The 14,568-nt window shown below is 38.8% G+C and overlaps 1 protein-coding gene across 1 annotated transcript in view; it reads left to right on the top strand.

Annotated features, from left to right (window-relative positions):
- INO80 (INO80 complex subunit) overlaps positions 1–14,568 on the top strand; it is a 64,513-nt gene that overhangs the window by 31,503 nt on the left and 18,442 nt on the right. The window contains exons 26-28 of the mRNA XM_017741863.1: positions 1–34; positions 5,350–5,490; positions 10,355–10,580. The exon at positions 1–34 is cut by the window's left edge and continues 15 nt beyond it. Of these exons, the coding sequence (XP_017597352.1) occupies positions 1–34; positions 5,350–5,490; positions 10,355–10,580 (401 nt within the window). The remainder of the gene's footprint in view (positions 35–5,349; positions 5,491–10,354; positions 10,581–14,568) is intronic.

Here is a 14,568-nt window from a genome sequence, read left to right as displayed (position 1 = left end):
TTTCCCTAACTTGCACAGCTGCACTTTGCTGCAGGTAAGCAAAATTTCTGTGATCTGGAGACAGTAGCAAATCCTCATGAGTGAGAAATGGTGAAAACCATTCTGTCCTTACAAAACAGGGAAAACAAACTTGGAAACAGGATGATCGTGGTGTCTGCTTTTTTAGATACAGTTAAGAGACTTCAGAGTGCTGACCAGGAAAATAGTTTAACCTCTTTCTCCTTCCTATGTGGCGATACATTTCAAAACTTGCTATAATGAATAAATCAGTTGACTTTAAAATATTACTGCAGCACCAAAAGTAAATACAGGAGCAACAGAACTAGACTCATGATTTGTCAGGGATGGATTCTATATGTAAGCTTCAGAATTTCTTAATGTTTTTTGCATGCAACATGCTCATTTTCTGGCTGAAACGACTCTTTTCTTGTCAAATTCAATACATTGTTGCAGCAACTGGGGAAAACGGAGACCAGCCTGACAGTGTTTTATAGTTGGTGGACAACCATTTTCAGTGGTGTGTTTCTACTCTGAAATTTGCTTCTGCTGCTTTCTGGTAGACTCCAGATGTATTCAAATTACTGTGTAATGCAAGATCATTTTTGCTAATCTTTTGCCTAGGATATGTGTGAAGATTTTGCCTTTTTATGACTAAATTGCAGTTGATTTCCTGAGTTAGGTTAAGGCTCCATTGATTCAGTTCACTGGGAAATAAGTTCACAAAAGTGCTAGCGTGGAGTCAGGAAAGCATCTAGGGCAGTTAGCAGATATGCAGTAAAAAAAAAATCTTTTCTGAAACAGTGAGATCCTGCCAAATTTCTCTAGGGAATATTGCTTCTGCTCATGAGTCTGGAAGGGGAAAGGAGATAGCCAGAATTCAATTGAATATTGTGTAGAGGAAGTTGAAATTGAAGACGCATAAGCAGTAGGAAACCAACCTTGGACTTGGTGTCATGTTTTGCAGCGTTAACAGCAAAGCCAACAAAATGAGTCCTCCTAGTTATCAAACAAAGGGCCAGCCAAGTGAATGTGTGTGCCTGTTAACTCTGGCTGTGCTGGTATTTCAATATTCTGTGTTTCTATGTCTAGCTTAATAAAATGTCTATGCTATATGAATTCGCTTTCAGTTAGTTTTTTGGCGATTACAGTCAGCTGTTTCTGTAGTGCCTGCAGTGCTTATCTCTGAGACTATACTGTAGCTCTGTCCTCTTGGCATGGCTAAAGAGAATTTGTGTGGCAGTAAAGAAGATGGAATCAGAAGTGTGCACTTAGAGGAGGTAGCATTCATTTTTACATATGTAGAAAGACATTCTAACTCCTTACATAACCCTTGGTTTGGTGTGTATAAGTATCAAAACCATTAAACTTTCTGAAGGACAGAAGATGGATTAAGATTATAGATTTTAAATATAAGATGTGGAATATGCATGTGTAGGTTTTAATATTAGTGATTAAATGTAAAGCATTTGAATAGGCTACAGATCTCCCTATACCACAGCCTGGCAAGATTTAAACATTAATTTGGTTTCTCCAAATAATTTCTGTTCTTTGAGGATGTCATTACTTGTGTCTCGGGGTTCCCAGGGCTGTTGACTGTGTGTAACTAATGACTGTTGCAACTAATATGTTCAATACAGAAAACAACCAGCTGAGGAGCAGAGTTCATCAGTGTGTGCAATACAGTGCATTTGTGATAACCCCAGCAAATCTAAAGGAGGAATAGCCCTGCAGTTATGACAGATACTTTAGAGCTGTTTTCTAACCTGCCTGTTAGACAAATTACCACCTGAAGTCACTTTAAAATAAGCTGTATTTACAGAATTGTTTGCAGAACTTACATTTAGAATGTCTTAAAAAAAAAGGGGTGGTTAGAGAGTGCAAAACCAAAGGGAGAGTTGAAAACAAACTGCCCTTTACACGCCTGTCTTTTAGCACCACACATTATTGTGAGTGAAAAGAACTAACATTTTCCTTAGCCCAAACTGGAGAAGCTTTCAACGTAGCATTCCCAAGGCTTCCTCTTGGGCTTCGTAAGATAGTAACATGTAGGGAGTGAGGAGGGTGAGAAAAGAGGAAAAAGGAAATGGTATAAATCTGGAAAGGCTTTTCTTAACTGCTCAGATCAGCATTTCCGATGCAAGAGACAAAGTATGAAAATAAGTCAGTAGAAAAAGAAACACATTTATTTTTAATGGATATTTCTGAAATTGAAGTAACATCTGTCTAAAGATAGTATAAGTTTCATCATGTAAACACAGAAATCCCTTTCACTGTGAGGTCTCTTCATTGCCCTTGCTCAACACCTCCACGCAATATGTATTAATTTGTATACATTGAATTAAATTAATATGAAATCTGCTCTGTTTACGTGAACCCTTCTCTCCTTTCCTTTCCTAATTTTATTTCTATTTAAAAATTTAGGAGCTTTAATGAGCTTAAGATGTGCATATATATTTACATAAATATACACATATTTATGTGCAGCTCTGTTTGCAGTATAGGAGAGCCTCTTTCAAGATTTATTTTGGATTGCATAGTTGTAGTGGATGTGTACGTTCTTGTTTTTTAACAATCTTCCACTTTGGTTTTTGGCTTTGTTGTACTAAGGTATGTGATCCATTTCAGAGCTGTGGCTGTGTTCAGTTCTGTAACCTTACCCAGTCTTTTCCATGTGTGTGGTTGATGGGAAGCTGGTTTCCACTGTCCCTGTTATATCTGGTGACTGCTCCATTCATGAATTCTTAACAGCTGCATATGTCAGAATTCAGAGGGATGTTTCTTATGTGACCTGCTCATAATTTGTGCACAGAAGTCTAGCACTCAAAGCAAGGTTAATGCCCAGGTACAAGTATTTTTATCTTATTTTGGATACCTTCTTGAAGCTTTATTTATGTTTTTTCCTGGGTACTTCAACTGCCCTAAAGTCGTCTTTATTAGGTCTTTGATAGTTTTTCCAAAGGAGAATTAAGTAACAAACTTGCATAGGTTTGGAATTACAGTTTGTTAACTTCCTCTTTATCCATTTCTTCTATTCTCGCTTTCCAGGAAATAATTACCAAACCCCTCTATTGACCAGGGCCACAATCAGTATGCCAGTGCTTGCTGTCATAAAACTTACTGGAAAGCTCTTGTGACTGCCTGCAATGCTGATTCCTCTTCAGAAAATCAGCTGTACTCACCGTTTGGGGTCCAGGGGTGGGGAAGAGAGGGGCTTTGAGCTAAAGCAGTTGTTCACTGTTCCCCCTCTAGCTCTTGCTGTCCTTTCTCTACTCTCAGCTGTGGAACCCTGCCTCTGCCGATGCGGGTATACCCTGACACATCCTTGTATGAGCCAGCTGCAGAAAACTGTCTTTTCATGGCTGTTGAATTTGTTGTTTGATTAGATGTGTGAGGAGCACAGGAAGTGGCACAAATATATCGTGGGAAAGGACTTACCCTTTTCAGCAGCAGCGTTGGTGCTCTGTTGCCACTATTTCTGGTTCTCAGATGAGTAAGCCAGCATTCGTAGCCATTGTCCACAGGCACGTATTCCCAGCCCTGTGATTCCAACACTGCTGTTTCAGCATGCAGTCTGTTTTACCAGGTGGTGAAGCATGCCACAAAACTCACTTGGAGCGGAGGGGCAGGGGTTTGTTTTCATCTTGATCAGCATCTTAATGAGTACAGACGGCTAGGCCGACAAGAAGGGGCTCTGTGGGGACAGGAATAAACATGTGAAGCAGTTGTTGCTTAAGCCAGCATTAGTGATTAAGAATTGCCAGCTGAGTAAGAGGCTGTTTTTGGGATCACTTCACATTATCCAGTGTGGTCCAAGCTTTGACCTGTGCTTTTTAGCTCTGCTCGGTGTTAGTGAAAGACTACTGTCAGCTCTTTCTGTGCTCACCTTTTATATAATAGAGGAGCAGATGTTCAGTCAGAGTATGAACTTCATTTTAGCCAGCTCCAGCCCATGAGTCTCGCTGGCAGCAGCTGAAAGATGCGCTTACAGGCTAAGGTTGAGTGTGGGTAGTGCTGGCATGTATGTACAGTCAGACTGTTTTCCTTCCTTGTTAGCAGGTTCCAAATGATATGTGCTAGCCATCTGCATCTCGCCCAGTGAATGGAAAAAAAAGGGCCCAGAATGCATGATCTGCAATAGACTCTTACTGTGGATGTTTTCTAGCATTTCTTGACATACATAGAAAAGCAGCTATCAAGTGTATGACATGTTATACAGGGTGTCTGCTTCTATCATGTACCTGAATGCTTAGAACTTCAAATACTGGGATTTCGGAAAATTGGGAGGGTCTGTTAATTTTGGTGCATTAGGAACTTGGGCAGAACAATACCAAAACTTGAGATCCTGTTTACCTTTTACTTATGCGAACTGCTGGAATTGCCAGGAGGGCATATCCTGTGGTCCTATGGCTGTGAGAGGTATACCTCTTAATGCTTCTAAAATTATTGCTAGTTTCCTACTGTGTGCAGGGTAATGCTCTGTGTACTATGGGAAACAAACATAATAAAGAACTGTTGAGCTCTATGAATATAGAAGAGTCAGAATAAAAGCTAAGTGGCAGAAATGGCTTAGTCTATAAGCAGTTTATTTAAATGTTTGATGGAGATAATTACAATAAAAAGGAGCTATAACTGATGCAAGCAAAGAAAATTAAATTTTTTGTTAGCTTTCTGTGTAGAGTTGAGCATCTTCAAAGAACTTTCCTTTCTTTAAACTGCACTGTCATCCAAATGTCTCCACTTCTGAGTCAGTATATTTTTCTGTATCAAAAGGACATTGTGGCAAATTCCAGGTTTTAAACATGCGTTTGTTCATGCGTATAACCCTGCTAGCACTTTCAAAATCTTCAGGATAAAATTTAGAGCCCTTTTGCACAGGAAAGAAGGAAAAGATTGGAAAAGATGCAAGTCTAAAGATACCAATCCAGCCTGATTTCAATTCTTAATTTTTTTCTCTCTGTGAAATTTCATTTTAATACAGAATAGATAAATGAGTAGCTAGAAAACACCCTGAGGGGCAGATCTACTAGAATATTCCTTTACTTCCTTCTTTAGAAAAACTAAGGTCAAAAGGTTCAAAGGCGGAAAAACTTGTTTCTGGTTCCAACTGAGTGTCAAGACAAGTTATTAGAATGATCTATTCTGATTGCAAACATTTCTGGATTTGAATGTTCTGATAATTACACAAAGATTTTTACATACTCACTGCAGAAGATGTGTGGAATTTTCCTTATTCAAAGAGCAATATGTACGGAATGTGCTTTGTCTGTCTTCCTCATGGGTGGATAGAAGATCTGAGAGGAGTATTTCTTTATAAACATAGTAACTTCTTAATTTTAATTTTGTTTTCAGAACCTTGTGTTCAGCAGCCACTGTAAAGCAGTTACTGGCTATTCAGACCATGTCATATATAGAAGGAGATCAGCTACCTCATGTGTACGATGCTGCCAGGTGACTGAGCTGCCGTCCTTCCTGTGCATAGCCAGTCCACGGGTAAGTCCAAGTAAAGTTGTAAATTATGTATTTTCTATTGTGTTTTAAGTCTTGGTAGAACTGTGTCTTGGGAACAGAATGATATATTACTTTCTTTTGGTTGGGTGAAACTGTTGTGAGGATATCCTTTTGCTACGGTATTCAATAGAGGGTTTTTCATAGGGGAAGTGACTGTAATATGTACTGAAGGGAAGAGGAAAGTTGTAAGATGCACCCAACAGGAGTTGTTCTGAGATTTCACTTTCTCTCCTAATACCTAAAGCAATTATAGAAGGGATTTTAAAGTAAATTATTCAGTGATAAGCCAAGGGGGGAAATCTAGGTATGATATGAACAGAATGAGGTGGTTGTTTGGTCAGCTCTGATGACAAAAGAGGGCTGCGAAGCAGTGCTTTTTGGACAAGGATGTTTGTTTCCTCTCATGCTTCAGTAAGGGAACACCAGATTGCATTGTATAAGGATTACTCAAGTTGGCATTTTCTAGGGCTTTTGGATGTTAAGTGCTACTGCTTGGGGTTGTCCATCATCTTTTAAATGAATTTTGAAATTATTTTAGTTGAGGTTTCCTGGGCTGGCACAAGAGACCTTTATTAGGTCTATGGCTGTTGTGTTCCATGTTGTTGGATCTTGACAAACCTGGAAAAAATGAATTTTTATTACCAGACCATCCAGATGTTATGTTCTTTAGTCACTGTTGAAGTTATTGCTGTAGACCTCATCAAATGATGTGCAATTATACTTTTGCATCTGGAGAAGGCTGGATGGCAAGCAGGACCTCACAAATGGAAGCTCATTACGTACCTGCTGCTGCTGAAGCTGAATTTTTCTGTGTCAGCAGCTCTAGGGGCCAGGAATCCAGCTGGACTGCTCAAAGTCACAGGTCACCTCCCAGTTACAATGTACTACCTGGCTGGAGAATAAGAGGTTGTTCTGAGAGCAAGTTGTGAAAACCACCCTCAGATTCCCTTGATTTGTCACTCTTTGTGCTTAAATTTGCATCATGGATGAAGGATATGCTGAATTGCTCCCCTACAGCAGAAAGGGTGGAGAGGGGCTTCTGGTGTTTATTCTAGTGAATAAAAGTTACTTGTTTTGGCTTGGCTGGTATAAAATGATTAAGCGTAGACATGGGTTTTTGTTTCTAGGAGTACAAAGACTTTAATTTTATGCTTGTTAGAAACTTTTGGCAGGAGTGTAGAAGACCTGAAAGAGCAGAAAGAGCACATACGTTCCCAGAAACTATAGCCTTCTGTTGTTGTTTGACCTGTGATGAATTTTGGGAAGTTAATGGAGCAAATGATAGAAATAGGAGCGTGTGTTATGTAGCAGCTGGGGGAGGGGGTCAGTCTTTTTTTTCTCTGCAGGCAGTTTTCATGAGTACAGATAGGTCTCAATCATAAAAAAATGTAACTTGGAGGATGGGTCTTGCATTGTCATTAAGATGCTAATTAATTAAATTTTGAGTAATATACTTTGGTTTAGTTTCAATAGCTCTCTTACACTCTGGAATATTGTGTGAAGTCATTTTGGTCATCTCACAGTGTCTGAAAGGTTAACTTTGCATGGAGAAAAATGCAGGAAGCATTTTACAATTGTCCTAGCTAAACTAAGTTGTTTAATTTAAGGTGGAAATGCCTTTATACATCCCTGTCACTATATTTTTGATGTATTTCTGAACCATTACTCTTTCAATCCGTTTGACAATAATGGTGTTGAGAGAGGAGGGTTTAGTTCTAAGGACTGCTCTACCTTTCGTTACAAGTAAAACCACAAAAACAAACCTGTGGGGAAAAAAATTTGAAAAAATATGCCATGACAAAAAGGAGTGTGAACAAGCTTGAATGAAAGATTTTTTTTTTTTTGTCTGTTTCAGAAAAGCATTGTTTTCTCTTGTAAGGGCATGTAAAAATACAGGACCTTAGAAATACATGCCTGCATTTAAAAAAAAAAAGGAACTGATGATAAAGATAGTCTTAGGTCCTCAGATGTCAGTCAGTTTTACAGGGGATATGTAGGAAGATTAGTTCTTGTTAATGTAGAAATAGCACTGAGGCACACAGAGTTTGTCTCAAGATTGTCTCCTACTAGTTCTTCCTTGGAGTGAAGTGTTACTGAAACGTGGCTTGTAGAATCTTCCGACATGACTTCATTTGTCTTGTAAAAATCCCGGTGTACAAATCTGTGTATTGTTTTCAGTAGGTAAGCTATGTTTGTGTCAGAAGTTAGTCTGCTCTGTTTTGTGTGTAGTGGCTGCCTGTTCTAGAGGTGAAAAATCTAGGTCCTGGAAATCAGTATGGCAAGTTGTCTGTGCTTGAAAAGAGTATTTGTTCCAGTCTGTTCAGTGTAGAAATATGAACTGAAACGTGATGGTGAATATTGTCTCTTAAACAACCTAAGTCTGTACCATCGTTTGTGATTTACAGCAGTGGCAGAACTTTTTTTCAGGTGGCAGAACTTGCTTGCATTTTGAATTTTTTGTGCTTTGAGAGAGGTTTTGCCCTCTCTCACAAAGGTCAGACATACGCTTTGACTGCAGGTGGCAGTACAGGATAGCAGCAACTCTAAAAGTACCTTGTAGGTTGTGGAAATGTGTTCAAATTCTTAACACAGCCCCTTTCTCTTTGCAGTATTTTGTGTAGCTGTGTGTAAGACCTGTAGACAGATTTTAAAACAGCTCTTGGCATCTGGAAAAGCACTGGATTTACTGTTTTGCAAAGATATTGTGTGCTTTTTTTGTTGGTTTTTTTTTGTTGTTTTTGTTATTTACTGTAACTGTGCTCATTAATATGTTTAAACAATTGTTTGGCCCTTGTAAAGAGAAGTCTCTATGAGATTAATTTACTCCTATGAGAAGAGCTCCTGTAAAACTGGTCAGAGCCACACTTCCAGCTAGGAAACCTTGCTTAATACCTGTTACTTTGAGTTAGCGGACAAATGTTCAGTGAGGTACAGCTGACATATAAGATACCAGGCAGTTCTGAGGGAGGAGTTGCTCTCTTTACCTTACAGTTCTAAAGTGCCTTGTTTGAAACTGGTGGTAATTAAACTGTCTGTTGCTTAGCATTTAGTTAAGCTGTTAAAATGTTTTTATTTGCATGATACAATGTTGCATATATTATTCTCAATATGTAGCAGTTATATCACCAGAGTAAGCTGGAAGAAAAATTTAAACCCCCTTCAAACATAGAAGCTTCTCATCTGCAATACAAAGATGGTTCTTTTCTTGTGTTTAATGTTTCAGATGTCCCATTATCACGTTAATTCCCACCCCTGCTCAATTCTGCAGGAAGTCCACTGTTTACTGTTCTCCATGAAAACCTATAGGTTTCTGTACTGTTTCTTCCTATGCAGCCCTGCTGCCTTTTTTAAGTGTGAAAACTTTCACAAGCTTGATTTTCTCTGTTGTTCATTTGTTACATTGCTTTTCATAGTCCTGGAGGAAGTGTCATTTTGCACACTGTTAGGATTCATGACAGTGTTTTTAACTTCTATGACTTTACATGGAGGATTTTTTTCATTGTACTTCTAAAATAAAAGCAACAATGACTTCTAAAGTAGTGATATATTTGCTTCTTATATTGGTGAAGAAATTGTCATGGCATTTCAAATTTCTCTGTTACTGTAAGGTTAGTTGTCTTAATACTACCATTTATTTTCATTTCTATGTGAGTTTATAACACATTATTAAGTTTTTAGATAGTATGTAAAAGCTTCTACTTGCTTTCTTTTGTAAACTTGGTTATAAACAGTTTCTGTAAACACTCCAGAATGTTTTCCCAAAACCAGACTTATATTCAAAAAAGGTAGAAAGAAGAAGTTGGTTATCTGCTTTTTTTTTTTTTTAAATTCTTGTGCTAGACAGTGAATTATTCTGCATTTATATTTGTGTTAAAGTGTTGTAATTGTGTTTACTTTGGATCATGTGATTTAACTGTTGGTGAAGTATCTGAAGTTAAATCCAGCAGAGCAGCCTGTCCTGCTGTGTACCATGGCTCAGTTTCACTTTTGGTTGTTGTCCTTTACCGTGGTAAGGGAGAGAGAAGAGAAAGCTGCAGATTTTACAAAATGCAGCCTTGTCTGCTGGAACAGAGTTTGCTCAAGCACCTTGCAGCCACTGGCATTCAGCTGTTTGGCTCATGTCCGCCTTCCACTCTGTACGGATTTGGGCGGATGGGGCAGAAAAGGGGGAGTGAAACTGATGGAGTTGTTCCAGAACAGCTTACATGGCATGAAATCACACTTCCCTTGTTTGCAACACTGGTCTGTCCAGCTGGATTGTATATACTGAAACAGGTAATAGGGCATAGGATTCATAGAATGCCACAAGAAAAAGACCACTATTTCTGTGGCCCACTTCTGTTCAAAGCAGCTGTAAAGCCCAAGAAATATGCTGTTCCTTTTTTTCCCCTTTCTAATTTATGAATCTCCCTAATTTTGAATTATCAAATGAATTTCTGTTAAGGACAATATATAAGTGTCATTTCTGCTAATGAGATAAATACTTACTTGATTGTGAAGGGTGGAACTAAAAATAAACAAATAAAAGAAATCTTGGCAAAAGGAGAGGTACAGCAAGGATATTACTCTTCTAGCTTTGCTGTCAGTTGTGTAGCAGTTGGCACAAGGCATAGTTTATCAAAAGGAAGGTTTTCTGTGCCTGATTGTTTACATGGTGTTTTTTGTGGTGTGGAGAGGTGTTGCGTCTTTGCTTGGTTTAAGCCAAACAAAAGATTGTTTTCTGTTTCTGCATTTCATAATGATATGACTTTGAAAATTTGATCCCATGGTAAGGTACTTGAACTGGGGATTTGGGGATGAGGAGAAATGTGAGCAAGAATATTGACTATTGTTATTTTACTTGTAGGTAACAGCTGTGCCACTGGAATTCTACTGCAATGACCGAAGTGCAGAATACGAGCGCAGGGCACTAAGGGAAGGAGGAAGTCTGGAAGCAAAGCAGTGTGTACTCCATGGATCCCCTGAGCTAGCAGCTGACTGGCTGAAGCAGTGCTCCCAGTTCTTCCCAGAGCATCCAGGAGGGCTCTTAGGGATCAGGCCTCAGAACGGCTGGTCTTTTATCAGGATACCAGGTAAGTTTGGAGGTTGTAGTGGAACAGAGATAAGATAAATAAGAACATCTGTTATTTTGTGGTAATTTATGCTTGGTTATGGGCTTTTTGAAGGGTTGGGGGTGGTTGTGTGTTTGCTTTTCCTTCAGAGTGAAAGCTAACCCTGATATCTTAAAATACACCATGATTTTGCATCCTCTGTCTGAAGTAAATCTTTGATGGATACTGAAAAGTCTAATACAGGTTTTTCTAATGCCTGCAAATCTCTCTTTGCATGTCAGTCTTCCAAATGACTGTAAAGAGGTAGACTTGCTTACTAGAGCACAGTCTGCTCTCACAACCAAATACTGTTTTGAGGTTGGAGATAGGAAGATTGGATGAAAAGTTAGAGATATACCTTGCCTCCTAAGGTGTTGGAAGAGCTTCATATTGTCCTAAAAGATCTTTTATTGGTCTACCTAGTGAAAAGGTTAAAATTACTTGTAGGAGTCTACCATGAGAAGGATGGGTTTGAGGACCAAGTTCAGAGGAAATTGGCCTGGAAAATAAAGCATGAAGGGTTTACTGAATTTTGGTTGAAATGAAGAAGACTTATTCATATTTCCTTGTAAAGTGGGAAAGAGGTACCAGTGTACCAGTAAAATAAATGTACTTAGATTTTTCTTAGAATTAGACAAAAGCAATCCAAGATCTCATAGGGTTTGATTGCCAGCACTGCAGTGACTTTCATGGGCTGGACATGCTCTAGCTGTCAGAAGATGGTCCTGAGCAGCAAGCAGAATTCTGCAGAAAGTACTAGAGATCTGATAGATAGCCAAGAGGAAAAACAGCTTACACTGCCAGATGCAAAGTTATTCCCAGACCCTTTTGGGTCAAGGATGTTTGGCAGGGGAAGTTAATACAGTAAGAGGAAGATGGCCTTTTGCTTGCTACAGTCCGGTTTAAGAAGGTACCTTTTTAATTGTTTGGAGTCATTTGAAGCACATGCACGTTTGTACCTATGTAATGGAGAAACCATTTTTCATGAGCTTGCACTGGATTAATATTCAGTGATAGTTGATGATTTTATAGTTTTTCTAGGAATTCTTTTAGTTGTTTGCCAGTTATTTGGAAAAAGAAAATCAATCTCTGTAGCAGAAAATCGGGAAGTATTGAGGAGATAAGATAGAAGACATGGATAGAGAAATGCAGAAAAGTAGCCAATGCAGGAAAGAGACAGGGCTGCATTCTCTTGAAAGACTTCCATTTTAAGCTGGGGACTGTTATCAGCAAACAAATTTTAGAGGAATAAAGGTGAGGTACAAGAAGCTTACAGGAGTGAGAGAATAGGTGCAGGGGTAGGCAAATTGTTGTCAAAGCACAACAGAATTTGGTTGAGAAGGAGGCTGAGATGAGTGTGTTACGTAAAGCTGGTTTAATTTAGGAAGTGTTGGACCTAGAAGTGGCTTAAAAAAGTAGTTTTGTACAGCTGTGTTTTAATTAAGTAGAAAGTAGCATTCAAACCTAAACTTACTCTGAGAGGAGAGGGCACACACCACAACAGGACAGCTGTGTTCATAGGTGCAGAAACAGGCCTGGTGCCTTACAGAAAGTGAGTGATGTGCTGAAGGAGCCATTTGCAAGGCTAAAGTCTAGCAAATGTCAAATGGAACAGTCGCTGTAAAGGTCTGTGGCAAATAGGTGACAAGAAAAGGGGGACACCTCTCTCTCCTAAACCCTGATCTATCCTCTCCCAGACTCAGCGTTCCCAGTACCCTGGCAGCAGGCTCAGCTGTGATCACTGTGGGAATCTCTTGAGGCTTTTCCTGTTCTTTGAAAGAAAAATGGTCCTGGATTAAATGGCAGGAAGTGTCTGAGTCCTTTTAGTATCGATAAAAAGCACCGGCCTCACTGGCTGTTTACTGTGAGAGCCAGCTAGCTCCTCACTGACCCCATTGTGCCGTCAGGAGGGGAACCAGGGGTGTCAACTGGAACCCAGGCTTTATCTCTCTTTCCTCTGCTTTTTGCATGTCCAGAGGCACTTTTTCTCATTCTCCAGAGAGCGCTGAGCCCAGCTACAGTCATCAGCCAGAGCTCCTGACAAGGGTTATTCTGAGTCATAATCATTTTTAACTATTCTTCCCAGGCCCACTGTATCCCCTTGTAGATAATTTATGTCCATATCCTTGCATGGCTGGAGGCAGTTGGGTTTGGGTTGTTTTCAGACTGAAAGCCATTTGGTCTGGTTCCTTGTTTATTTCATACAGTGCTGAAGAACCCAAAAACTGTGTCCTGGGGAGAGCTCTCTGACAGTGCAATATACGACCTCTATCTCCTGACTGACTTAAAGTTTTAGAAGTTCCTTTTAAACAAACAAAAAAAAATTCCAAATAATTTGTCATTGGAAGTTGTTACCGATCATTAAAAGTAAAAAAATGTAGAACCGCAAATTTTGAAATCCCCTTTAAAAAAGTAATAGGTTGTCATTTTCTTCTCCTAGTTAAGAGAAAATTAGAAATAGAAGTGAGAGAAACTAGAGGTGGAAGACCTTTTTTTTTCTCTTTTAACTAATTGTGGTATTTTCTGAAGATGGCATGAGTAAAATACATTTTCTTTTACGATTTTCCAGAATTTGTTCTTTGAAGCACTAGGTGGCAGGCTTTCAGCATGGAAAAATACTTGGTCTTGGAAAACACAATGGCATCAGGATAGCATACTTAAAGGTGCCAGGTTAGGGACAAATGGTTTTCTCTTTGAGATGATAAATCTCTTTTTTGGTAGTACTCTTTTTTGTTTTGCTCTCCTAAAAAATACCCCAAAAACTTTCTCACCAGTGCAGTCTGCTTTGCTGCTGAAATATTGGATGACTTATGAACTGTTAACAAGTTGCTAACTTTTCAGACCATCTGCAAATAAATTCTTTACTTCTAATTTGCATTTCATTGCGATTTAAAAATAGTTACTTACACAATGGAGACCTCAGGAGCCAGCAGCAAAGGACGCGCATCATTTCCAGTTAGCAAAGCTTAATTCTACCTATTCATGCCTTTGTGAGAAAAACAGAAAGCATTTTGCTTTTGGAAACTTGCTATATGTTAATCTGATCCTATCAGGACTGACTTTTGAACAGACCCTGGTGGTTCTCTGAGTTTTCTTCCAGTCAGGTGGCTTTTGGTTAATAATTGTGTTAGTTTGTCATGTATATCTAGATTTTTCGTGTAACTTCACTCAATTTAATTCATTCTGAAATAGCAAGCTGACCAATTAGAATAAAACCAGAATGTCATGGCTGTATTTATAATTAAAGGAAATAATAATATTTTCTGTAAAGAGTAAACACTGCTATTGTGCAGAAGTTTTGGCTTCTATAGGTGTATTTTAAATCAAAATAGCTGTAAGTTGTTTCCATTTTCCTTAATGGCCTATGCTCAAAATTTGTTTTTCCTTTGAAGAACACATGAAGCTATTAATGATTTATATGTAATTGAGACTGAATTCTGTTCTAGAGATGAGTGCATCATTATACATTATGTTGTACTTAGAACAAATGCCGGCCTGATGTGTGGGCTTGAGTTTTCCTTACAGTATATCCTTGGCTTGGCTCTCCAGTTAATGGATTCCCTAAGGTAGTCGCTAACATTTCAAGCAATGATGTGCTGCTTGCTCCTGGCAGAGCATGATCATCACTGCCAAAATGAAGAGCAAAAGGGAGAAAAACAGTGACTATCTAGATAGGCAGACAAGCAAGAAAGAGCAGATCTGTCTTGTCTTGGGTTCTTAGCTAGTGAATTGCAGGTGCATGGCTCTAGAATGACCATAGGAGAGAGCATTCACAGCATTGATTTGTAGAGCAAGTAGAATACCTAATTATTTTAAACAATATGGTAACTCACAATTTTTTGAATTTCAGAAAGGAGACTGTTGGTTGCGTCTTCTGATATTCTAATGTAGATCCCACTAATTCCAGCATCAAGTCCACTATTTATATTTAAGCTAAAGGATGTTTTTGAAAGAGAGCAACTACATTCCT

Source organism: Corvus brachyrhynchos, unplaced genomic scaffold (genome assembly GCF_000691975.1).
Source record: "Corvus brachyrhynchos isolate BGI_N302 unplaced genomic scaffold, ASM69197v1 scaffold115, whole genome shotgun sequence".
Classification (NCBI taxonomy): domain Eukaryota; kingdom Metazoa; phylum Chordata; class Aves; order Passeriformes; family Corvidae; genus Corvus; species Corvus brachyrhynchos.
The sequence above is the reverse complement of the archived record's forward strand: the minus strand, read 5'-3'. Positions and strand labels throughout refer to the sequence as shown.